This window comes from Eptesicus fuscus, chromosome 25, assembly GCF_027574615.1.
Source record: "Eptesicus fuscus isolate TK198812 chromosome 25, DD_ASM_mEF_20220401, whole genome shotgun sequence".
Lineage (NCBI taxonomy): Eukaryota > Metazoa > Chordata > Mammalia > Chiroptera > Vespertilionidae > Eptesicus > Eptesicus fuscus.
In genome coordinates this window covers 4,068,524-4,095,395 of record NC_072497.1, presented here as the reverse complement: position 1 = coordinate 4,095,395, position 26,872 = coordinate 4,068,524, and the positions used below count along the sequence as shown (strand labels likewise).

At 51.7% G+C, this 26,872-nt stretch overlaps 1 protein-coding gene across 1 annotated transcript in view; it reads left to right on the top strand.

The window, feature by feature from the left end:
• Positions 1-25,031, top strand: part of LOC114229608 (zinc finger protein 551-like) — a 35,535-nt gene extending 10,504 nt beyond the window's left edge. The window contains exons 3-6 of the mRNA XM_054713317.1: positions 20,577-20,700; positions 21,501-21,816; positions 23,968-24,033; positions 24,143-25,031. Of these exons, the coding sequence (XP_054569292.1) occupies positions 20,577-20,700; positions 21,501-21,816; positions 23,968-24,016 (489 nt within the window). The 3' untranslated portion in view covers positions 24,017-24,033; positions 24,143-25,031. The remainder of the gene's footprint in view (positions 1-20,576; positions 20,701-21,500; positions 21,817-23,967; positions 24,034-24,142) is intronic.
• Positions 25,032-26,872: the final 1,841 nt, after the last annotated feature.

Here is a 26,872-nt window from a genome sequence, read left to right as displayed (position 1 = left end):
ACCCTACCCGTGCACGAGTTTCGTGAACCGGGACTCGAGTGTATTACATAAGTTTCAGCAATGTTTGGAGAACTACTCTATACATGCTCCAGAGAGGCCACGTGACATGATACATGAAATTCCGTAGGCTGTTGTCACATGTTGTAATACTCTGAGGGGGAATTAGTATTGGGACAGAAACACCGTTTTCGTGGAAATGGGAGAGACTGTGGTTAAATGAGATGAAAAGTGCCTCTTCTGGACATAAATCCAAAATCATTCCAGGGCCTGTGGCTCGGAGGATCGTTTAGGACATTCTGGGGACCTCCACACCTATTTTCTGCAGCTGAAGCCACTGGCAGACAAAAATAATATAAAAGTGATGTGGATTTCCTTGGCCCCTCTAGGGTGTTCACCTCAAGGTTGATGCTCAGCAGGCAAGAACTCAAAGGTAGAGGAAGGATAATCCTATAATCAACCCCAGGTTGTGTCTTTTGTAACCAGTCAGCACTCCTGTTGGTTCTGATGGCAATAGCCTGCAATGCTTGCCAATATTTGCTACCACTGAGGCAAAGGTTTTCCTCCCAGGATAGGAGAACTGACATGCAACAAACTGCGCTTTTCTAATGTGCACTATTTCGTGAGCTTTGATGTGCATATAAATCTGTGAAACCATCACACCTGAAACAGACTTATCTGTCTCCAATAGATACGGTGGAGCAGAAATAGATTTACAGTTTTGAGCACCCAAAACACAGAGTTTATTCTTTTTTAAAAATACTTTAAACATTACTCACTATATTGTTTCTTTTAGGAAAATGGAAGGGAGAGTGAATGAGAGACATCTCTATAAAAGAGATCTATTAATCAGCTGCCTCCTGCTCTCCCCTCCTGGGGTTTGAGGAGGGCATGGGCCCTGACCTGTTCTAGTGACCTTTAAGTTGGGGGATGAAGCCTAGCCAACTGAATAATACTGGCCAGAACAGAGTAAATTCTTGTATTATTACTTTTAATTATGGTATTAATTTCCATACCAACAGCTCTATTGGTACACCCTATAATTACCTCCTGCCTTTTTATAATCTCTCTCTCTCTCTCTCTCTCTCCCTCCCCCAGTCCTTGCAGGCATTGATTTTCCTTCCATCACAACACATTAGTTCATATTTTTTATAATTTTATAGGCACTATAATGTGTGTGCTCTTTAACAAATATTGGTTTCCTTCATGCTGCACAGTTATTTTGAGATTCAACACAAATGCTTATGTGAATAGTTAATTTTTTATTGCTGAGTAGTATTGTGATCTGTGAATTACTACTTTATCTATTTTTAAAAATATATATTTTATTGATTTTTTTACAGAGAGGAAGGGAGAGGGATAGAGAGCTAGAAACATCGATGAGAGAGAAACATCGATCAGCTGCCTCCTGCACACCCCCCTACTGGGGACGTGCCCGCAACCAAGGTACATGCCCTCAACCAAGGTACATGCCCTTGACCGGAATCAAACCTGGGACCCTTCAGTCCACAGGCCGATGCTCTGTCCACTGAGCCAAACAGGTTTCGGCAATACATTCTTATTTTTTATTGTTGACTCTATTACAGACATTCCCAATTTTACTCAACCACCTCTCCCTTTTTTCTCCCTCTACCCTGCCCCCACCGCTTCTATGCCCTCACCACATTATTGTCCCTGGTCATGAGCTATATAAAATTCATGCACTGGAGGAGGGGATGTCCCTCAGCCTGGCCTGCCCCCTCTCACAGTCCGGGAGCCCTCAGGAGTGGGAGGCGATCCAACGACCAGGGGAAGGCGACACCCCATCACACCTCTGCAGCTGCCACTGATGGCAGCACAAGCCTAGGTTTGCCCTGGTCCCCTGAGCCTCAGGTGGCCCTGGGTGGCTGGGCAGCCGCCATCCCAGACTTGCCTGCACCTCCAGCGTCAGCTGCTCAGCCACCGTGCCAGGCTTGCCTGCGCCTCGCCGGCCCTGGGCGGTGAGAAAACTACATTACCCAGAAGGCGCTGCACTCATGTGGGCGGCGCTAAAGGGCATTTTGGTGTCTGCGCATCCGGTTAGGGCGGGACTTCCGCCTTCTTCCTGGTGGTGGTCATTTTAACGTTGTAGGACTTTGTTCAGAGATTCACAGGCTTCAGGGCACTGGACTGAGTAGGAGGAGGCCTGGGAGGCCGCTGCCTGCGGTGCAGGGTGTGTCTGAGGCTCCTGGAGCCCCAACAGACCGAGATCGGGGTCCCCCTGCCTCCCGGACGCCTCTCCGCTCACAGCGTTCCCGCAGCCCGACCCCCCTGAACCCTCCAGCCTGGGGGCCGGCGCCGCTCAGGTCCTGCCGCCCAGGTCCCAGCGTCCAGAATGGTGAGTCCCTGGTGGGTGACACGTGGGTGATGGGGAAGAGGGTGGGAGGCTGCAGGGCCACCTTGTGAGGACGTGATGGTGACACTGAGCTGGGAGGATTCGGAAACCCGGGCCTGTTTGGGGTCTAAAGGCAACAAAGAGATGAGGTGTGGTTTTGCAGAACGTTGGGGACATGGATGTTGGGGTCGCGGAAGGAGGAACACACGGGGCCGAAAAGGGTGAAGAATTAGGAATTCATGAGGCCTCCTGGAAGGCTCGGAAACGGTCCCGTTGAGGGACTCGGGAGGCGGAAGCTGGTCCTGAGGCTGCCGCAGCGTCACTTGTCTGCTTTGCTGCTTTTCTGGGCCTGGAGCTGACATACAGCCGAGGCCTAGATGTGATCTTTAGGGGAAAAGATAACGGGTCTCGGTTGCCTGCCTAGTTATTGGCTGGGGGAGGGGAGGTCACCCTGGGGGCGAGGTTCTTGTTTGCCAGTTGTGCCCCTTGCTCGCATCCAGAGCTTGTAGGTCCTGAGACAGGATTTCCAAAGGGGATGGAGCAGTGGTTAGGCCCCCTGTGCCAGGTCCAACCCCAGGGTTATGGGGAGAGGGATTATCTGAACCGCCCTTTTGTGTCGGATATGGTGGGTTCCGGGGACAGGTAAAGACTGATTATTGGGGGGCTGCATCTACATTGGGTGAGCGGTAGATGAGGGTAAGGCGGGGTCTGGTGGGCCCGATCTGGTGGCTGTAACAGTTAGGGGACTCCAGCTCATGTGATGGAGGTGTTCCGGGGACGGGTTTAATCTGGAAAGGTGGAACCACGGGGTTTGCTCTGAGAGTTTAGCTGCAGTGGGGTGGTTAGCAGTACCTGGTCAGGGCCTTGCCATCGGGGCTGTAAATTATTCGACGGGTGGGTTTCCTTTAGGAGGACCCAGTCCCCTGGCTGTAGAGGAGCAGGGGGGATGGCTCCCGATGAAGGTGGAGGGAGGACTTGATCAGCATGCTCTCTCAGTAATGGTTGGATGAGATTTAAAATGGGGGCGTAGCCAAAACCGGTTTGGCTCAGTGGATAGAGCGTAGGCCTGCGGACTGAGAGGTCCCGGGTTCGATTCTGGTCAGGGGCATGTACCTTGGTTGCGGGCACATCCCCAGTAGGAGGATATGCAGGAGGCAGCTGATCGATGTTTCTCTCTCGTTGATGTTTCTAACTCTCTATCCCTCTCCCTTCCACTCTGTAAAAAATCAATAAAATAAATATAAAATAAAAAAAAAATAAAATGGGGGCATAGTCTCCGAGAGGGGTCTCTGTGGAAGGGAAGTTTCCTAATAAGGAGGGTCTTCCATACATGAGTTCACAGGGACTAAGACAGGAGGGTGCATGGGGGGATTGCCCTGATGTGCATAAAGGCTAGCGGTAAGAGAGGAATTTAAGATTCTTTACTTTTTTTTTTTTATTTTCTTTTTTGATTTTTTACAGAGAGGAAGAGAGAGGGATAGAGAGTTAGAAACATCGATGAGAGAGAAACATCGATCAGCTGCCTCCTGCACACCCCTCTACTGGGGATGTGCCCGCAACCAAGGTACATGCCCTTGACCGGAATCGAACCTGGGACCCTTCAGTCCGCAGGCCCGACGCTCTATCCACTGAGCTAAACCGGTTTCGGCAGGTTCTTTACTTTTGAGAGTTAATTTGGTTAGGTGGGACTTCATTAAGGAATTTGCCTGTTCTTCCTTGCCTGTAGATTGGGCCTGGCGGGGGTTGGGGGGGTGGGGGGAGGGGGAGTGGTGTAAGTTCCTCTGTATGTTCAGAGTGGAGGAGACCAGTTGAGTTATATGAGTTATGAAAGCAGTTGCATTATCTCATTGTAATGAGGGGTGTAAGCTAAATCTGGGAATGATAATGCGGAATGGGAGCTTGTGTGACCTCGGAGGACTTTTCAGACGCAGAGGGGAATGCTTCTACCCAGCCTGAGAAGGTATCTACGAGGGTTAAGAGATATTTGTTTTGTTTTGTTTTTTAATAGGAGGCATGTGAGTGAAGTCCATTTGCCAGTCTTGTCCAGGGGTTTGGTCCCTAACCTGATGAGTGGGGAAAGAAGGAGGTCTAATTTAACCTGTCCTTGGGGAGATACTGAGTAATGAGGAGAACATGGTTTGGTGACATCTTGCAGTAGGGAGGCTAGGCTAGGACAGGTGATGATGTGATGAGGGGTTTTCGGAGTTGTAAATGTGTCCTATGCATAGGGAATTGTGAATAGCCTGTAAGATATCACGGGCCTGTCCCCGGGGAAGGATATATTTTCCCTGAAATTTTAACCGTGCATCTTCCTGCATAGCCCCAAGAGCTACTAGGGACTGAAGCTCCTCTGGAGTGTATTCGGGTGTTATATGGGGTGTAGCTAAGAGCTGCTTGGCCTCCTGGTCTGCTTTGTTATTTCCCTGTAATAACAAAGGGATCAATCCTGACTCGGTGTCCTCTGCAGTGTGTGACTTTTAAGAAGGCTAGAAAGGGGGAGAGAGGTTCCTCAGTACCAAGCAGGAAGACCTGTTGAGGCTTTCAGTGATAGTGTCAAGGACTCTGAGTGAGCGGTGGAAATTAAGGAAGTCTGGGCTCAGATATTAGGACTTAAGCCACAGGAGAGAGCCTGGGTGGGACTACTTTAGCTTACTAGGAGAGAAGGGGTCCCTTCGGATATCAGGGGTGATCAGGTCCTGACTCACTGGACAACACAAACCTTCTACCCCTTCACAAATAACACGCTTTTAAACACACTCTGACTTTCAGGAAAATATACATTCAACAAAGTACAAGAGACCTTTTGTAATAAAAACTAAGAGCAAGCGAATTAAAATGTGTCTAGCAGTCAGTGATTCGGTATTTTATGCTATCCTATCTAATAAAGGGAATATGCAAATTGACCGTCACAAAGATGGCGGCGGCCACAGTGGAGGCTGAGTTCCCGTAACAAGCCTTAAAGAGCAATCAGCAGGGACCTGAGGCTGTCTGGTGCTGGGCCGGGGCAGGGGACCTCAGGCCGGGCCCCCCGCCCCAGCATCAGGCCAGGGATCTCAGGCTGCACCCCACCCCACCCAGTAGGGCTTGACAGGGGACATCAAGATGCACCACTTGCCCTCAGGGCCAGGGGACCTGAGGCTGCGCCCCCCCACCAGGTGGGGCTTGATGGGGACCCTGAGGCTGTGCACCCCGCCCAGATCTCGTCTGATTTTGAGGCAATGTGGGTGGGCAGGGACTTGACTCTGAAAGGAGGAAGATTTTCATATACATTTTACTGATTTTCTTTCATCTCTGACACTTCTATTATAGAGAAAAGGCAAATAGCGATATTAAAACATTTCCTCTAATTCCCCTTTTAATGTGCACTAATTTTGTGCACAGGGCCGCTAGTTTTAAAATATTTAGATGTTTATCCTCTAACCCAGCAATGCTCCAAAACCTTGAAGTTACCAAAGACTCTGGAACATTAGGCGTAAGCACCTGAGGCCGGAGAAAAGGTGGGGGGAGGAGGGAGCCGCCTGGATTTGACACTGCCCCGTTTTTCCTAACAGATAACTTGCTAAGGTTTGGGTGGTGGTACTGAGTTCAGCTTATGATACTAGCCGGACTGTTTAGAAAGCGTTCCCCGTTTTGCAGTAAAGAGGGTTGTTCTTTTGGGAAAAGGGGGGAGTTGGTTAGAAGGTGCTGAAGTCGGAGCAGTGTTCAGAGCATTAAAGGGGTGAGAATGCTGGCCTTGGGAGCTCACGGCTCAGTGAGGAGTCCCTTTGCCGTGCTGTGTCCTAGAGGAGCTTTGTGGGAAGACAAAGGGAAGCTGGGATCTCAGAGGCGATTGTGCCCAGTGAGCCTGAGAATGGAGAGGAGGGGACAGTCATGGTGGAGATAAGACGTTTACCGTCGAAGGAATGGCACGACTTTGTGCAGTAAAGGGGAAACTGAGGTAGGTGACTGTCCTTGGACAACTGGTTTTTTTGTCTTTTTTTTTAATATATATTTTATTGATTTTTTTTTTTTTTTACAGAGAGGGAGGGAGAGGGAGAGAGAGTTAGAAACATCGATGAGAGAGAAACATCGATCAGCTGCCTCCTGCACACCCCCCACTGGGAATGTGCCCGCAACCAAGGTCCATGCCCTTGACCGGAATCGAACCCGGGACCCTTCAGTCCGCAGGCCGACGCTCTGTCCACTGAGCCACACCGGTTAGGGCGGACGGCTGGTTTTATGAGGGGATGCGCTGTAGCTCTGGTCCGCCATCGAGGCAGAAGGAGAAAAGAGTGAATGGGGGTATTTAGGAAGATGCAGTGTAGACGTGAGGTGGCTAATGGCTGTGAGACTGATCCGTCAACCCCCATCATAGAGGCTGAGGAGGGGACAAAGGTCCCAGCCAATTTGGGGAGGGCAGAATAAGTGGCCCGAGTGTCAGTTAAAAAGGAGATGGGGCCGAAACCGGTGTGGCTCAGTGGATAGAGCGTCGGCCTGCAGACTGAAAGGTCCCAGTTTCAATTCCGGTCAAGGGCATGTACCTTGGTTTCGGGCACATCCCCAGTGGGGAGTGTGCAGGAGGCAGCTGATCGATGTTTCTCTCTCATCGATCTAACTCTCTATCCCTCTCCCTTCCTCTCTGTAAAAAATCAATAAAATATATATTGGAAAAAAAAAAAAAAAAAAGGAGATGGGCCTACCTGCCCCCACATGGTTACCCGAGGCTCTGGCTTGGTGCTGCGAGTCTGTGGGGCCCTGTCAGGGCCGGGGCAGCTTCAGTCTTGGGTGGCCAGTCCCGGGAGGTCTGGGAGCTCCAAACCGGATCCAGAGGGCGGCCTTGCTGGGCTGGCTGATGTTCGACATGGAGGGGCCAGCCTGCAGGCTGATTCCCATTGCCTTCCCTTCCACAACGTGGGCAGGACCCAGGCGGGGGTCTTGGGTTTGAGCAGGACTAGGTCCAGTGTCCTTCCTTGTTGCATCTGAAGCATGGGCCCAGAGGAGGCTTTGGCCCTGGCTTACCATTGGTTGGAGGACCCGCACTTCATTTGGGGTTCTTTTTTAAAAATATATTTTATTGATTTTTTACAGAGAGGAAGGGAGAGGGATAGAGAGTTAGAAACATCGATGAGAGAGAAACATCGATCAGCTGCCTCCTGCACACCCCCTACTGGGGATGTGCCCACAACCAAGGTACATGCCCTTGACCGGAATCGAACCTGGGACCTTTCAGTCTGCAGGCCGACGCTCTATCCACTGAGCCACACCGGTCAGGGCCATTTGGGGTTCTTGAGAGTGGTGGCTAGGAACTGAAAGGCCTTTGTCTGGGCCTCAGCCTTCGCCTGATCTCACCTTTTTTTTTTTGTATTTGGGTTTCCTCTTTGTTTTTGAATCGGGGTCTCCTCATCTCTATTATTAAAAACCTCAGCAAGCAGGTTAATTAGGTCTTTCTGAGGCGCTTGTGGACCTGTGTGTACTTTTTGAAGTTTATGGTGTATGTAGGAAGATGATTGAAATATAAAATGGGTGTTCACAAGAAGGACTCCCTCTGGGGAGGTGGATCCTAAGCTGGTAAATTTGTGTAAGGCCTCTGTGAGGCCAGAGAAGAGGAGAGCTTGGTTTTCGTCAGGGCCTTGGGTGATTTCATTAAGTTTGTCATAATTGACCACCTTATGGGCAGCCTTTTGAGTCTGACAATGAGATAGGCTACAGAGCCAGCACCCTGGAGAACTGACCTGATAGCCCCATCTTGGGTCAGTTCGGGGGACCCTGTTAGCACCAACTGGGTTGGCCACCGAGTCCTGTCTGTGGAGGGCACGGCGTGGTCCTGAGCTGCTAGTCAGACATGCTCCTTCTCCTCTGGGGTGAGAGAGGATGACAGGATGACTCAGATGCCATGCCGGGTCAGGTCATAGCACTGGGTCAGGTACTTACATTCCTTAGTAAAGGTGGTCGGGTCGGTGGAAAAAGACCTGAGATGCCTCTCAATCTGTGTGAGGTCTGACCTGGAAAATGGGATGTGTACCCAGACGATACCCCGCTCCCTCCCTCAGGGGTAGAATGGGTGCAGGAATGGAAGCAGCTGTTGAGGAAGGCAGTCTTAGGATGGCCCTAGAGCAAGTGTTAGGTGGGAAGAGGCCGTATCGGAGCTCAAGTTCTTGGGATTTGGGTTCTCAGGGGCTGGGGGAGAAGGTGGTTGCGGGTTAGGAGGGTCTGGGTTTTGGGAATCTACCACAGATGAGGGAAGAGATGTGTAAGGGGGTGGAGGTCAGTGGTCTGCTGGGTCAAAAGTAGATTCAGCCCTAGCCGGTGTGGCTCAGAGGCTAGAGCATCAGCCTGCGGACTAAAGTGTCCTGGGTTTGATTCTGGCCCAGGGCACATGCCCGGGTTGCGGGCTCAATCCCCAATAGGGGGCGTGCAGGAGGCAGCTGATTAATGATTCCCTCTCATCATTGATGTTTCTATTTCTCTGCACCTTTACTTCCTCTCTGAAATCAATAAACAAAGAAAAAAAAAAAAAAACCCAAGTTGTCCTGAAGATTCAAGCTAATCAATTAAAAAAAAAAAAAGTAGATTCAGAATCAGAAGTGTTAGGGGTATGATGTTTTGTGTGAAGGAGAAAGATCTGATGGGTAGAGCAATACTGAGAGAGAGGATTGGGACTGAAGAGTGAAAAAGGCCTGGACATAGGGAATCTCTGACCATTTTCTTTTTTTTTATTTTAAATATATTTTATTGATTTTTTTTCAGAGAGGAAGGGAGAGGAATAGAGAGTTAGAAACATCGATGAGAGAGAAACATTGATCAGCTGCCTCCTGCACACTCCCCACTGGGGATGTGCCCGCAACCAAGGTACATGCCCTTGACCGGAATTGAACCCGGGACCCTTCAGTCCGTAGGCCGATGCTCTATCCACTGAGCCAAACCGGTTAGGGCTCTGACCATTTTCCATTGCAATGACAGCTATTATCTAAATTGTGGAATATGTTAACATGAAAAATGCAGTTTTTAGGGCTTCTCATCTGGTTTTTATTATGGTCAAACAGTGTTACAAAAGAAAATGACGTAGTTGGGCACGATATCACCCGTGACTGTGCAGAGCGAGTGTGGCGTCGTCGCCCATGGTGAGTGACAGACTACAAATCCAAAGGTGATTGTTCAAGGCAGGCATCCCTGCTGCCAAACAGATCACCATGAAACGTGAGAGCTGACCCTCTGTACTGGGCATCCCCAATCCAGAAGGACCTACAGCCGAATGGCTGAGGAGTCTTCTGGCCTAGCGCTAGGACTTTTGAGTTGAGAGGCTTTCAAGAAATCAGTGAGAGAGAGTGGGCAGAAGACTCCAGATGAGGGAAATTGTGGATCATCCCGTACCTAGAGAAGATTGGCCAGTGTGAGATGGAGGGTCAGCCATGGAGGAGGGGTTCCCCATCTTGCATCCTCCTTGGTTGGCTCAGGAGGGTCCAGAATAGACAGAGGCCTAATCAGGGCTGGCAATCAAGTCACCTGAATAGGATTTGGAGGTAAGCCCAGGTTGAGTTACCACTGCCTACCGCTCTTCAAGTAGCAAACTTGGGTGCCCGAAGCCAGGATGATGGCTCCCCATCCCCATAGAACCCTCCCGGGTTTCGGCACCAAATGTTAGGGTCGCCAAAGGAGGAAGGCACGAGGCCCAAAAGGGTGAAGAATCATGAATTTATTAGGTCATCTTGATACCAGATGGGCTGAACCCCAAAATGGCACCAGCACCGAAAGGTGGGGAGTCAGAGGTTTTTCAAGGGCTCTTTGAGATTCTGCTTTCAGCTCGTTGTAGTCAGTTTTGCTAAAATAAGCTCACAAAAAAAAATTCCTTAGAGTTTTGAATGTTTATTACATTCACATCAGGAAGGTGGGGGGCATCCATGATAGTGAAAAAACAAGGGATATGGTCTGAGGTGGGGTTCTAAACATTTAGCCAAAATGCTCAGAAGAAGAACAGACTGGCCTTAACCGGTTTGGCTCAGTGGATAGAGCATCAGCCTGTGGACTCAAGGGTCCCAGGTTCGATTCCGGTGAAGGGCATGTACCTTGGTTACAGGCACATTCCTAGTGGGGGGCGTGCAGGAGGCAGCTGATCAATGTTTCTCTCATCGATGTTTCTAACTCTCTGTCTCTCTCCCTTCCTCTCTGTAAAAAATCAATAAAATATATTTAAAAAAAAAAAGAAGAAGAACAGACTGGAAGAGAGAAGAGAGTAGTTAGTGGAGAAGAAGAAGTTAGTAGGAAGGAGAAGATAATGCATCTTGCAAGAGTGTGTACTGAGGACTGAGCTCCAAGGTAATGCAGGCATCTCGGGGTGACCTGGCCCTAGGGCTGGGTAAGGGTACTGAGCAGCCTGAGTCCATGGATCCTGGTGGTGGTTGACAGTCTCTCAACAAACCTTAATTTTCCACAGATTCCTGCAAATGCAGAATCACTGAGGGGTCCTGGTTTGTGGAATTTATTTTAGGGCCTCCCATTCTTTTAGCCTAAGAGATAGAGGAGTGTCCTGGAACTGTCCTTTCCTTGGACCAGGAGACCTTGAACAGACACCAAGCCCAGAATGTTAAGTCCAGGTCCAGTGTTATAGGAAGTGGTTCCTGTTTGGGGCAACCAGTGGAAGGAGAAGTTGTAGGTCCTCCCAGCCATAGGAACCAGAATGTGCAATGGCTTGGAGTTAAGACTGAGCTGGTTACAGGACCAGCAGGTATTCTTTATTTTAAAAAAATGGGAACTAACTAACTAACTAACTAAATAAATAAATCCTATCTAATAAAAGAGTAATATGCAGATTGACCATCACTCCAACACACAAGATGGCTGCCCCCATGTGGTCAAAGATCCTGCTCCCATGTGGACACAAGATGGCCACCATAAGATGGCCAGCAGGGGAGGGAAGTTGGGAGGGACCAGGCCTGCAAGGGAGGGCAGTTGGGGGTGATCCAGCCTGCAGGGGAGGGCAGTTAAGGGTGACCAAGCCGGCAGAGGAGGGAAGTTGGGAGGGACCCAGGCCTGCAGGGGAGAGCAGTTAAGGGTGACCAGGCCTTCAGGGGAGGGCAGTTAGGGGCAAACAGGCTGGCAGGGGAGCAGTTAGGCATCAGTCAGGCTGGCAAGGGAGTGGTTAGGGGGTGATCAGGCTGGCAGGCAGAAGTGGTTAGGGGCAATCAGGAAGGCAGGCAGGCGAGCAGTTGTGAGCCAGCAGTCCTGGATTGTGAGAGGGATGTCCGACTGCCTGTTTAGGCCTGATCCAGTGGGATCAATCTTAACTCCAAGCCATTGCACATTCTGGTCCCTATGCCTGGGAGGACCTACAACTTCTCCTTCCACTGGTTGCCCCAAACAGGGACCACTTCCTATAACACTGGACCTGGACTTAACATTCTGGGCTTGGTGTCTGTTCAAGGTCTCCTGGTCCAAGGAGAGGACAGTCCCAGTCCAGTGGGATCAGGCCTAAACGGGCAGTCGGACATCCTTCTAGGGGTCCCAGATTGGAGAGGGTGCAGGCTGGGCTGAGGGACACCCCCCCACTACACGAATTTCATGCACAGGGCCTCTAGTAAATAAATAATGGGAACAGGCAACAATTGTACTGGAGTCACGTCTAGAGGAACTTTGTGACAACGTGGGTGTTTATTTGCAGGTTGTGGGAGCAATGGGAGATTTGGAGCAGTGGAGGCAGGTGATCTGACCAAGGTCCCCTTAGATTCTGTGGCTGCAGCATGATGCACAATATGGCAGGAGGGAGGTGGCAGAAATATTAGGAAGGTCATCTTGGTGAGTGCGATAGGAACTGGCCCATGAGGTTGGCTGTGGAAGTGGAAGAAACAGTTGCATTATGGATTGGTGTTTTAGGTGTGGCCACCTAAATATCCTAATATTGAGGACGAGAGAGAGAGAAGAGTCCGAGAAGTCGTGACATTTTGGATTTAGCAACTGCAGGTATTGAAGCACCATCCACTGAAATGGAGGAAATCATAGTCGAAGAGTGATATTCATTGGGGGATACAAACACTTCTCTTTTTGGCCTATTAGAGCCTGAGATTTCAGAGAGCAGTTCATGAGCATCTCCGACTCTGAGGGGGGTAGTTCAGGATGAAGACTTCTTCAAAAGCTGTGCAGAATGATGGACAAGGAAGGAGTTTAGATCTTTTTTTTTTTTTTTCTTTTTTAAATTGGAGGCTTAAGAGTAATTCCAGCCCTAACCGGTTTGGCTCAGTGGATAGAGCGTCGGCCTGCAGACTGAGGGCATGTACCTTGGTTGCGGGCACATCCCCAGTAGAGGGTGTGCAGGAGGCAGCTGATGATGTTTCTCTCTCATCGATGTTTCTAACTCTCTATCCCTCTCCCTTCCTCTCTGTGAAAAAAATCAATAAAATATATATATATTTTTTAAAAAGGGTAATTCCAACAAGTTGAGGCTGGGGCTGGTGCATATTTACTTCTAAAACATCCACCAGGAACTTTTTGTGCCATTGGGTGTGGCCTGAGGTGTGCAGTCAGTCTGGTTGATTTGCTTAGGGCCATGAGGGGTCACCTGTGAGACTCACTGGACATTGGGTAGAGGGCCATGTCCCATCAAGTCCCATACTTGAGTCCCATACTGAGGTGTTATGTATGTGCACACCTGTCAGATGAAGGCTGTGACTGTGGAACGGACATCAAGTGTAGCACCTGTGGAGGCGGGCTCTCGATATCTGCGATCTGATGTGGTTCTCATTAGGTGAGGTCGAAGTGAAAAACTATCAAGAAGGGAGGCCTTGCCCTAACTGGTTTGGCTCAGTGGATAGAGCGTCAGTCTGCGGACTCAAGGGTCCCAGGTTCGATTCTGGTCAAGGGCATGTACCTTGGTTGCGGGCACATCCCCAGTAGAGGGTGTGCAGGAGGCAGCTGATTGATGTTTCTCTCTCATCGATGTTTCTAACTCTCTATCCCTCTCTCTTCCTCTCTGTAAAAAAATCAATAAAATATAAAAAATAAAAATAAAATAAAATATTTAAAAAAAAAAAAGAAGGGAGGCCTTTAGAGCAGGATTCAAGGCTGCCTCTATGAGTGTGGACTGCCACAGTTGGATGAAGACTTCCTCCCGTTGGAGTTTGCCAGGCATTCATTCTCTGGACCACACATGCTGAGTAATCGGTAGGAGGTCAATGAGATGACTCTGGGGTCTGGGGCTGTGGGAGTGCAGGTGTGAGAGGTGTGGGAGAAAGACTGATGTGCACTTGGAGAGGGCATGTCCATTCATGGCCACAGGGCCCTGAACTTGGTTTAATAGTGAATGAAATGTGAATTCATTTTTTGGTGGTGACCGGATGACATAATAAGGCAGAATTTTAGTGTAACTGTCTGAAAATAGGGGTGTTGTCATGCTACATGCAATGTCCAGAGCTTAGGTGTTATGTATGTGCACACCTGTCAGGTTTTGTTGAGGGCTGATACCATGATCATTAGAAACACAATAGAGAGAACCAAGATGGCGCCATAGGTTAAACACCTAACCTGCAGCCGGGCACAACATTTTCAAAAATACAACTAGAGGTCAGAACGGACATCGTCCAGAATCACAGGAAAGTTGGTGGACTGAAATGCCCACAGCTGGGGGGAAGGAGAAGGCCACGGGGACAGTCGGGGAAGCCGTAAAAGCCTGAGGTATGGAGAAACGGGCGGAGACACGAGCACACGCGCCTGCGGGGAGGATGGAACCGGAGAGGAAGGGGCGGCTGAGGACCTGGCCGGCGTTCACTGGCAGGAAGGAGATAAAGGCTCCCGAGTGCGCTGAGCGTCGGCTCCAATTGCACTGAACCCCATTCCGGGCGAAACTCTGGGAAACTCACTCACTTTCGCAACTCCGCCGCCCCCGCAGGCCGCCCGGCCCGGGACGCTGGGAACGCCGCCGCAGCGGCGGCGCCCGGAGCCGGGCGGCCTCCCAGCACCCGTCCCCGCCGCGCAGCCCTCGCGCGCCTGGTTCCGTGGGACGCGCGCACCGCGCACCGGACAGAGGCCCGGGCGCCCTCTCCGTGCACCTCCCGGCAGCGCTATACTTCAGTAGAGTTGACTGAATTCAAGGGATTAAGAAATACAATCTGGGGGGACGCCGCGGCGGCGACGCCCGGAACGCGGCGATGGCGGTGCCTGGAGCTCGGCGGCCGCCCAGCGCCCGACCCCGCCGCGCAGCCCTCGCGCGCCTGGTTCCGCGGGACGCGCGCACCGCGCACTGGACGGAGGCCCGGGCGCCCTCTCCGTGCACCTCCCGGCGGCGCTAGACTTCAGTAGAGTTGACTGAATTCAAGGGATTAAGAAATACAATTTGGGGGGACACCGCGGCGGCGACGCCCGGAGCGCGGCGATGGCGGTGCCTGGGGCTTGGCGGCCGCCCAGCGCCCGACCCCGCCGCGCAGCCCTCGCGCGCCTGGTTCCGCGGGACGCGCGCACCGCGCACCGGACGGAGGCCCGGGCGCCCTTTCCGTGCACCTCCCGGCGGCGCTAGACTTCAGTAGAGTTGACTGAATTCAAGGGATTAAGAAGTACAATTTGGGGGGACGCCGCGGCGGCGACGCCCGGAACGCGGCGATGGCGGTGCCTGGAGCTCGGCGGCCGCCCAGCGCCTGCCCCGCCGCGCAGCCCTCGCGCGCCTGGTTCCGCGGGACGCGCGCACCGCGCACCGGACGGAGGCCCGGGCGCCCTTTCCGTGCACCTCCCGGCGGCGCTAGACTTCAGTAGAGTTGACTGAAATGAAGGGATTAAGAAGTACAAATTGGGAAGTTTGAAAAAGATGGTGGCGGAGGTTAAAGGCTGTTCTGTTGCCTCGCACCCAGCGAAATCGGAGGGGATGAGGTGTGGAGGCGCGTGGGTCTGGCTGGTGGCGGGGGAAAGGGGCTTTTGTTCCAAACCTAGGGGAGATTAGCTCTCCATCACCCTGAAACCCATCTTCTGGCGAACCGCGGGAGACCCAGATGCCTGCGGGGAGAGGCGGGACTCTTGCGAAGGTGCGCCCAGCAATCAGTGTTTGCTGCGCTGGAGTGCGGAACGAGGGGACTTAGATACATGGAAGGCAGAAGGACCAGACTCACAGCCATCGAGGCTCGCCGCACCATGGCCTGTTGGCGCCCTGAGACCCCGCCCCGCCCTGGGACCCGCCCCGCACGTTTTGAAGACCTGCCCCGCAAGTCTTGCAGGCACACCTGCGCCCCAAGCAACGGCTTATGCATGTGGGTGGCCTGCTCTCTGGCAGCGGACCAGATGAACTGCTGTTCTAGTCGGACTGCTCCAGGGCCACTCAGACAGGAGGAAGAAACTACAGTTTTTGCTGTAATCCTTGCTGAGTGCCTAAGGCAGTAGCTGATCTACACCCCATTGGAGACCCAGAAACGAGGGCATCTAGTGGTCTGTGGGAGATGACACCAGATTTCAACCACGTGCATAAGGGACACATTCAACAGGAATATTCAGTGAGCGCCAAAGCTTTGCTGCACCAAGACCTGGCCCATAAACGAATCTCCTGCACAGCAACTCTTCCTTTATAGACAAAGAGAGCCCCCCCAGTGACACCAACAACAATCAAGACTTAACTATACAAAGGAGGACCAAGATGGAGGCATAGGGCGGAAGCCTGATTGTTGCCTACCACAACAACTTTGAGACTACGACAAGAGAGCAGAGCAGACACCATCCAAGACCACCATAGGGCTGGCTGAGTAGATGCTCTACAACTAGAATAAAAGAGGGGTATGTGGGATGATGCTGATGCCGGTGACCCAAAGACCACACTTTAAGAACTACGGCTCAGGCGACACAAAAGAACTATGGCTCAGGCGATACAACAGCGGCCTGGAACGTGCTCGGCGCAGTTCCCCCGGCGGTCTCCGGCTGAGGGGACGGCTCCACTGGCAGCCAAGCACGGACAGACGAGCCCCTATGAGACATGGGGTGGGAGACTCCGCGCTTGCTGACCTCCGAGTCCGTCAAGAATCTCAACGCCCCGGAAGCGGCCAGGTGCGCATGCTCGGCGACCGGCCACCGATGCAGACCCAAGGGCCGACGCAGCGACGCCAGACCGGCCCACCGCCATGCACCAGGCGCACCGGAGCTTCGCCGAGCCGCCGCCCGACGAGTTCTGCAGCAGCCATACTGGAGCTCTGGAAGGATGGCCAGGGGAATTGCTGAGGGGGGATTGACCAGCAGGAATTGGGATCGGGAAGACGGGGCCCCGCTGAGACCCGGGTGCGGGTGGGGTTGCACGCCTCTGGGCTAGGGTGTGGTCACACGCCTCTGGGTATAAGTGAGGCCTCACGTCCCTGGGTCTAGGTGAGGCCACATGCCCCTGGGTCCAGGTGAGACCGGACTCCGGGTCCGGGTGAGGCCATGTGCCCCTGGACCCGGATGACGCTGGATCCCGTGCCCGGGCGAGGCCAAGCGCCCCTGGGTCTGGGAGAGCCCACACACCCCTGGGTCCAGGCGAGACCATGTGTCCCTGGATCCGGGTGAGACCTCGTGCACCTAGGCCTGGGTGAGGTCACGTGCCCGGGGTCTGAGAGGCCAAGCGTCCCTGGGTCCGGGTGAGACCATGTGTCCCTGGATCCGGGTGAGGCCGCGTGCACCTAGGCCCGGGTGAGCCCAAGTGGCCCTGGGTCTGGGAGAGGCCAAGCGTCCCTGGGTCCGGGTGAGACCATGTGTCCCAGGATCCGGGTGAGGCCTCGTGCACCTAGGCCTGGGTGAGGTCACGTGCACCGGGGTCTGAGAAGCCAAGCGTCCCTGGGTCCGGGTGAGACCATGTGTCCCTGGATCCGGGTGAGGCCGCGTGCACCTAGGCCCGGGTGAGCCCAAGTGGCCCTGGGTCTGGGAGAGGCCAAGCGTCCCTGGGTCCGGGTGAGACCATGTGTCCCAGGATCCGGGTGAGGCCTCGTGCACCTAGGCCCGGGTGAGCCCAAGTGGCCCTGGGTCTGGGAGAGGCCAAGCGTCCCTGGGTCCGGGTGAGACCATGTGTCCCAGGATCCGGGTGAGGCCTCGTGCACCCAGGCCCGGGTGAGCCCAAGTGGCCCTGGGTCTGGGAGAGGCCAAGCGTCCCTGGGTCCGGGTGAGACCAGGTGTCCCAGGATCCGGGTGAGGCCTCGTGCACCTAGGCCCGGGTGAGCCCACGTGGCCCTGGGTCTGGGAGAGGCCAAGCGTCCCTGGGTCCGGGTGAGACCATGTGTCCCAGGATCCGGGTGAGGCCTCGTGCACCTAGGCCCGGGTGAGCCCAAGTGGCCCTGGGTCTGGGAGAGGCCAAGCGTCCCTGGGTCCGGGTGAGACCATGTGTCCCAGGATCCGGGTGAGGCCTCGTGCACCCAGGCCCGGGTGAGCCCAAGTGGCCCTGGGTCTGGGAGAGGCAAAGCGTCCCTGGGTCCGAGTGAGACCATGTGTCCCTGGATCCGGGTGAGGCCTCGTGCACCTAGGCCCGGGTGAGCCCAAGTGGCCCTGGGTCTGGGAAAGGCCAAGCGTCCCTGGGTCCGGGTGAGACCATGTGTCCCAGGATCCGGGTGAGGCCTCGTGTACCTAGGCCCGGGTGAGCCCACGTGGCCCTGGGTCTGGGAGAGGCCAAGCGTCCCTGGGTCCGGGTGAGACCATGTGTCCCAGGATCCGGGTGAGGCCTCGTGCACCCAGGCCCGGGTGAGCCCAAGTGGCCCTGGGTCTGGGAGAGGCCAAGTGTCCCTGGGTCCGGGTGAGACCATGTGTCCCAGGATCCGGGTGAGGCCTCGTGCACCTAGGCCCGGGTGAGCCCACGTGGCCCTGGGTCTGGGAGAGGCCAAGCGTCCCTGGGTCCGGGTGAGACCATGTGTCCCAGGATCCGGGTGAGGCCTCGTGCACCTAGGCCCGGGTGAGCCCAAGTGGCCCTGGGTCTGGGAGAGGCCAAGCGTCCCTGGGTCCGGGTGAGACCATGTGTCCCTGGATCCGGGTGAGGCCTCGTGCACCTAGGCCCGGGTGAGCCCAAGTGGCCCTGGGTCTGGAAAAGGCCAAGCATCCCTGGGTCCGGGTGAGACCATGTGTCCCTGGATCCGGGTGAGGCCTCGTGCACCTAGGCCCGGGTGAGGCCACGTGCCCCTGGGTCTGGGAGAGGCCAAGCGTCCCTGGGTCCGGGTGAGACCATGCGTCCCTGGATCCGGATGAGGCCTCGTGCACCAAGGCCCGGGTGAGCCCAAGTGGCCCTGGGTCTGGGAGAGGCCAAGTGTCCCTGGGTCCGGGTGAGACCATGTGTCCCTGGATCCGGGTGAAGCCTCGTGCACCTAGGCCCGGGTGAGCCCAAGTGGCCCTGGGTCTGGGGGAGGCCAAGCGTCCCTGGGTCCGGGTGAGACCATGTATCCCAGGATCCGGGTGAGGCCTCGTGTACCTAGGCCCGGGTGAGCCCAAGTGGCCCTGGGTCTGGGAGAGGCCAAGCGTCCCTGGGTCCGGGTGAGACCATGCGTCCCTGGATCCGGATGAGGCCTCGTGCACCTAGGCCCGGGTGAGCCCAAGTGGCCCTGGGTCTGGGAGAGGCCAAGCGTCCCTGGGTCCGGGTGAGACCATGTGTCCCTGGATCCGGGTGAGGCCTCGTGCACCTAGGCCCGGGTGAGCCCAAGTGGCCCTGGGTCTGGGAGAGGCCAAGCGTCCCTGGGTCCGGGTGAGACCATGTGTCCCAGGATCCGGGTGAGGCCTCGTGCACCTAGGCCCGGGTGAGTCCAAATGGCCCTGGGTCTGGGAGAGGCCAAGCGTCCCTGGGTCCGGGTGAGACCATGTGTCCCTGGATCCGGGTGAGGCCTTGTGCCCTAGGCCCGGGTGAGCCCAAGTGGCCCTGGGTCTGGGAGAGGCCAAGCGTCCCTGGGTACGGGTGAAGCCAGATCCTTGGTCCGGGTGAGGCCAGGCGCCCCTGGATCCATCCGGGTGAGGCTGGGTCCCAGGCCCGGGTGAGACCACGCGCCCCTTGGGTATGAGTGAGGCCACGTGCCCCTTAATCCGGGTGACGCCGTGCCCCTGGGTTCAGCCGAGACCAAGCCAGAGGAAGTCGGACCTCCATTACCACCATTTGTCCACCATCCAGAGCTGAGGGGTCAGGGCTGACATGTACACATAAGGAACTGCTGGACATTGAAATTGGGTCTCAAAAGAACTGTTGGTCCAGGGGGAAGCTCGCTACAGATTGATTCATTTGCCTGTCAGCATAACTATTATTGCTCGTCTCACATTTAGTTCTTGTTAGTATATATCTAGTGACATATGATCTCGCTCATCTAGGGGAAATGATGAACAACATAGACTGAGGAACAAGAACAGAACCAGAAGCAAGGAGGCATCGATCGGACTATCGGGCCTCAGAGGGAGGATATGGGAAGGTAGGGGGAGGGTAGAGGGAGGGGGAGAGTTCAACCAAGGGACCTGTGTGCATGCATATGAGCCTATCCAATGGTTGAGTTCAACAGGGGATTGGGGCATGCGTGGGGAGAGAGGTGGGATAGGAATGGGGGGATGAGGACAAATATGTGACACCTTAATCAATAAAGAAATATAAAGAAAAAAAAAAAAAAAGAAACACAATAGCATACCTCACTGTAGACTGGGCTTGGAAATCTCCACTGGCATTAGGAGGGCAGAAGGTAGGAGACAAATATGTTACGTAATGGTGAGTCAGAATTTTGGAAAAGAAGGCAATTAGGAAAAAAACAGGCCTCATTATGGCATATTTGTGTTGTCTTTGAAGATGTGACTCTGGGAAAGAGGCTGTGTGAGAGGAGTATGTTTCAAAGAATTATGTGACAGGTGGTGCAAAGTGATAGGGTCAGCATCCTGTGAGCGAGTTCCAGAGGTTGAAGTGTGATGCCAGGCCTTTCTGAGTCTTGGAGGGACAGCCTGGGGCACTATAATGGGAATGCCTGGTAATACCGGTGTCAAATCACTCACACTTCCTTTCTGGCCAACATCTCTTCCTCCCCTATTTTGTGGACATATCTGTATTGACAAGAGGCAGTGTGGCCTGTATGTGAGGCCCAGAGATCAGTCATCTTCTCTCTGCTCCTCAGCCTTTATTGTTGTGGGAAGACACACTCTCAGAGGCGGCCTGGAATATAAGGAGAGAGTTACTTTGATGGGACAGAGGCCTGATACCTCCTTGGATGAAGGTAGTGGAGGGAGAGATGTGGAGTGATGTGTGTGGGGGGTCGGTAGTGTGACCAACATAAAATGACTGGAGAGATGCTGATCGTGGCTTGAACTGTCCCCATTATGACAGGATATGAACTTTGAGGACGTGGCCATTGCCTTCTCTCAGGAGGAGTTGGGGCTCCTTGATGAGGATCAGAGACATCTATACTGCGATGTGATGCTGGAAGTGTTCGCACTGGTATCATCTGTAGGTAAGACTCGCACACCTGAGCGTCACCGGAGAATCCAGGTGCCGGGACGTGAGGGGCCCGTGGCTGAAGTGGCGGGTCGGTGGGATAATTTCACACTCTGGAACTCACAGGAGCCTGTGGCAAGAAAGGCTGGAGTCCTGGTGTTTGTGTGTTTGCAGCTGAGATAGCAGGTCTTTGGATGGACTGGCTATAGGGTTGCAGGTGGTGTTTGAGGCCAGTCTGAGTGGTGGTAGGGATGGGCTCCTAGTCTCAGCAGCTGTCCTCTTCGAGATGGCATGGTTTCTGAGCCAGAGTTGGCCACCCAGCAGTGCATGCAGCAGTATCAGGGGTTCCCCTTCTAGGGGAGCCATGTCTTCTGGCTCCAGAGACTCCTGGAGGATCTAACTGCCCCTCACTTACACACACATACACATAGCCACACACTTCCCTTTCGCTCCCTCACAGCCATCCTGCTGGCCACCATCTTCACTCCCTCTGTAACCAGCATTCTGCACTGCTTACCCGTGTCACCAGCACACAAGCCCTGCTGAATTCTGTTAGCAAAAGAATGAATCTGTGATCCCTCTTCTGTTCCGTGTGGCACTTGCCATGCATGTATTATATTTTGTTTGCGGTCCTCCTTGTTTTTGAACTTCAGCAGCCCAGAACTTCATAGTTTTCATCTTGTAAATCCTTCCTGCAAATCTTTCATTTTCATCCAGTTGCATGAAGGCAAGGTAATATGAGCAACCCACTTATGTAATGGGACTTCCCTGTCACCCCAGTCAACATTTACTTCCTCACCATTTTTCTGTTTTCAGGTTGTTGGCATAAAACAGAAGAGGAGGAGGAATGTTCTGAGGAGAGTGCATCTGTACAAGTGGAGTCGACATTCATGGCTTCTACGACAGCTCCACCCACCCAGAGGACCCATCTCTGTAAGCGGTGTTTCTCGGTGTTAAAAGATATTCTGCACCTGACTGAGTCACAGGCAGCACGCATTGAGCAGAAAGCCGCCTTCAGTGACACAGGTGTGAGAGACTTCTGTTCCAATGCAAACCATTACCAGCAACAGAGGGATACCCGTGGAGAGAAGTCCTGGAAAGAAGCTGTGGACATGGACTTGTTTGTGACCAGGTGCAGCTTCTACTTGTCAGGGGTGCTTTCAACCGCTAGGGAGGCTGGGAAAGACTGGCCAGCCAGCTCAGGGCTGTTGCAGCCCCAGGCACCTTTCAACACTGAGGAGCCTCGCAGTGGTAGTGAGATTTCACAGAAATTTCACAATATAAAAGGTCATCACCAGTGGAGCAAATGTGAAAATGCTGCAAGCCACACACATAAATTTGTTCAGCATCAGGATGCCTGCTCTGGTGAGGTGAAATATGAGTGTAACAAATGTGGGAAAGTTTTTAGGTGTCTCATTAACCTCACTGAACATCAGCGAGTTCACACTGGAGACATGTCCTACGAGTGCGCTGATTGTGGGAAGCCCTTCCATGAAAGGGCTTCGCTCACTAAACATCATAGAGTTCACACTGGAGAACAGCCTTTTGAGTTCAGTGAGTGTGGGAAATCACTTAGGTGTAGTAATTACATCTTTAATCAGAAGAGAGTTCACAGTGGAGAAAAGACATATCAATGTAGTGATTGTGGGAAATCCTTCAGTCAAAACTCTAACCTCATTCAACACCACAGGGTTCACACTGGCGAAAAGCCATATGCCTGCAGGGATTGTGGGAAGTCGTTCAGTCAGAACTGCACCCTCATTAAACACCACAGAGTTCACACTGGAGAAAAGCCATATGCGTGCAGTGATTGTGGGAAGTCCTTCAGTCTGATCTCCACCCTCATTAAACACCACAGAGTTCACACTGGAGAAAAGCCATATGAGTGCAGTGATTGTGGGAAGTCCTTCAGGCAAATCTTTGCTCTCACTGAGCACCAGAGAGTTCACATGGGGGAAAAGCCATATCAATGTAGTGAATGTGGAAAGTCCTTCAGTCATAGCTCTAACCTCCTTAAACACCACAGAGTTCACACTGGAGAAAAGCCATATGAGTGTAGTGATTGTGGGAAATCCTTTAGTCAGAGCTCTGCCCTCCTTAAACACCACAGAGTTCATACAGGAGAAAAGCCATATGAGTGTAGTGATTGTGGGAAGTCTTTCATGCAGTTCTGTAGTCTCACTGAGCATCAGAGAGTTCACACTGGAGAAAAACCATATCAATGTAGTGATTGTGGGAAGTCCTTCAGTCAGAGCTCTAACCTCATTCAACACCACAGAGTTCACACTGGCGAAAAACCCTTTGAGTGTAGTTTATGTAAGAAATATTTTAGCCAGAAACATAGCCTGATTAGACACCTGAGAATTCACACTGGAGAAAAGCCTTAAATTTCCAGATCATATTTTATCTTTCTCACTCAGAATGGCAACACTGAAGGAGATATTTTGGGTCCCATTTACTGAATATAAACTCCTTTTATAGAACGATATACAGGCAGTCCTCGGGTTACATCACACTCGACATACGTTGTTTCGTGGTTATGTCACCATCTCCCATTTACAGTATTTATAAAAAAAAGTCTCGTCATTTTGACGTATGTACATATGTGCTTTATGTTTTCTCTTATTTATTTGCCACAAGTAAATGTCAGGAATTGTTATTTTTAAATTTTTTTTTTTTGCTATTTCACTTCATTACTGCTGTGTCTGTGCTCCATGTGAGTGATGTAGGTGCTTATGTAGGTGGCTTCCAACTTACGGCAAAAATCGTGTTATGTCGCACCGAAGGAACAGATCTCCGATGTAACCCAACTACCTACTGTACTCTGCTAGTTTCCTCATAAGCTTCAGGTACAACTGAGACTTGAAGGATCTGCATTTGTCAACCTGACCGGACCTAATACCCCATTGATGTCCCCGTGAGTATTTGTGGCTGAAACAATTTCACGTCTACTACATGAAAAATGTGCTTCGTTCATAACACCTGTGCTTAGGGGAAATGAATTTTGTGTTCTCACTTGTGCTGGAGGAAATTATGATTATTCTGAGCTCTTAACAGGACCTTCATTCCTTTATCTTTGGCTAGGGATTGGAACTGACCCAGGGTTCATCCAGAGCACCCGTCCTTAGTTAAGAAATTCTGCCTCTCTCAGGGACTCTGGTTCTTACATTATGCTGTAATGAATTGTTTCCGGTTCTAATTCACCAACTTGCAAATTGCTTACTGTCCTCTGCTCCCATTTATGTTTTTATAAATTGTTTTTTTTTTTCTTTTGTGCCTTTAGTTTGTTGGTTCTATTCAATGCCTGGGATTATTTGAAAGGAAAGTTGTGATCTGTCATCATGGAAAGGTAAATGGATATGTTGGGGTCCCAAACTTTTCTGTGCTTTGGAAGGCACAGCATGATAGTAGATAACACTATTTGTCTAATATTGGCTTATTTTGTATTGCTGCCTAAGGCTGTAAAAGAAAGTGTACAAGTGGAATCAAACCCGAGACCTTTCAGTGAATGGGATGGCACCCAACCAACTGAGGACACTGGCTGACGAAAAGTTCATTCTTGTATTATCACTTATTAATTATTGTATTATTTGAAGTTAGGTGCCTCTTTTATTGGTGAGGACACTGGTCACCCTGAAGAGGAGGCCTTTGTTGTACTGTACAAACAATATGAATTATGATCTCTGTTCACAGTTTGTATTACATAAGTTTCAGCAATGTTTGGAGAACTACTCTATACGTGCTCCAAAGAGGCCCATGTGCCATTATATATGAAATTTCATAGGCTGTTTTCATTTGTTGTGAATCTCTGAGGTGTAACTAATAGGGACGGAAACACTGTTTTCATAATCACGGAAGAGACTGCAGTTGAACGAGATTGTGCCATGCCAGCACAGCCAAGGGTTCGGCGAGCCTGAGGGAGGGCCGTCGAAGGATGAAGAAAAGACAGACAAAGAGAATAAGCTGGGTCTAGGTGGATCTTCTGTGCCTGGCTGAGGCCACAGAACAGATCCAGACTGCAAAGCTGATGCTTTATTTTATAGTCAGAGGTAAACAAGGTAATTTACAATGTTGTTGTGAGTTTCACTTGTTTTGGCAGCACTTGCTGCACCGCCCACAGCCCACTAGCTACCCAGGAAAGATCTAGGGAGCAGTCACAAGATCAAGCTTAATTATGCTTAGAGGGCTGTGCCCTCCAAGCTGGGACTTGTTTGCGGCTTTGCCAGCAGGTCAGTCCGAGGCTTAACCTTTTGCACTCGGATGTCGAGTGTGACTCGACACGGTTAGCATCGGTAGCAGCTCATATGTCGAATTGTATTGAATGTATCAATAATTTGAAATATAAAAAAATCCAAATAAATAAGTTTGTATGAAAAGAAACTCCAGTTTTTTATTCTACTGCTGCGCTTTGTAAAATCTGGGGTATTTAAAAAATTAAATCCCGAGTAGAATAAAGGAATCGAGGAAAAAAGCAAGCGAGTGCAAAGGGTTAACTCTATAACCGCTCCCTACAGAGATGAAAAGTGCCTCTTCTGGACCTTAGTCCATAATTATTCCAGGGCCTGTGGCTTGTATCATCTTTTAGGACATTCTGAGGACCTCCATAACTTTCCTGTAGCTGAAGTCACTGGCACACAAAATAATATAAAGATACTGTGAATTCTGCTGGCCCCGCTCGGGTGTTCACCTCAAGGTTGTTGCTTGATAGGCAATGACTCAAAGCTAGAGAAAGGATCTCTATATATAAAAGCCTAATATGCAGATTGTCCCCTCAGGGGTTTGCACAGGAGACAGGCTATTCGATCGCTCACTATGACATGCGCTGACCACCAGGGTGCAGCGCAGAATGAAGGAAAGCCCCAGCTGGCAGCCAGAAGGAAGGTCCCATCCTGCAGCCAGAAGGCCCTAATTGGCCGGGATCGCCGGCCAGGCCTAGGGACCTTACTGGTGTAGGAATTTCATGCCCTGGGCCTCTAGTAATGTGTCAGGGCCAGCCTGACGGTTGAACCGGGCTGAGGTAGGGAGGTGGGAATTGAGAACAGAAAGAAAGACAGGACAGCGGGATCGGGAGGACTGCGAGTCAGTGGAGGAACTGTAGTGAGTTTATTAACTCTGTAATGCCTTTTATACACAAATACTGAATAGGAGGTCTGTGAAGAGGAATGTATTATTTGTTCCTCTTCATCTCTAAGGGAGAGAGAGAGTAGAAGGACACATTCTCGGTACAGTAAATCAGGCCGATTCTCAGTAAATAGTTACAGACTTCTTGGCAAGCCATGCAAGGGTTGCTCTCGTTCTGCTGATAGCCGCCATCCAGACAAGTCTGGGAAAACTGTGTGGGTAGGGATCCAGCCTTGTTAGCCCCTTCAGGTGCAAGGACCGTGTCAGCTTACACCCGGTCTCCAACAGTAATGCAATAATCAGTTCCAAGATAATGTCTTTTGTAAACACATTCCTGTGGATTCCCATGGCAATAGCCTTCACTGCTTGCCAATATTTGCTGCCACTGAGGCAAGGCTGTTTCTCCCAGGAAATAAGAATTGACATGCAACAAACTGCCCTTTTCTAATGTGTACTATTTGGTGAGCCTTGAAAGGGAAATAAAACTGTGAAACTCTTAAATGGGAAATAAACTCACCTATACCTCTTACACAGGATTGGGCAATAATAGACTTACAGTTGAAAGTACCGAAAACACAGTGATTATTCTTTTTAAAATTAAGTTACGAATTTTTATATACATACATACATACATATATATATATATATATATATATATATACATATATATATATTTTATTGATTTTTTACAGAGAGGAAGGGAGAGAGATAGAGAGTTAGAAACATCGATGAGAGAGATACATCGATCAGCTGCCTCCTGCACACCCCCTACTGGGGATATGCCCGCAACCAAGGTACGTACCCTTGACCGGAATCGAACCTGGGACCTTTCAGTCTGCAGGCCGATGCTCCATCCACTGAGCCAAACCGGTTTCGGCAGTGATTATTCTTTTCAAAAAAATAATTTAGAAAATACTTTCATTCATGTTTTGGGGTTAGAGGGAGAAAGAAAGGGTAAGAGAGGGGTCAACAGATCTGCTGCCTTCCTGCATGCCCCCTACTGAGGATCCATTTGGGGACGTGCACTGATCTGGAATCCAACCAGAGACCTTTCAGTGAATGGCACG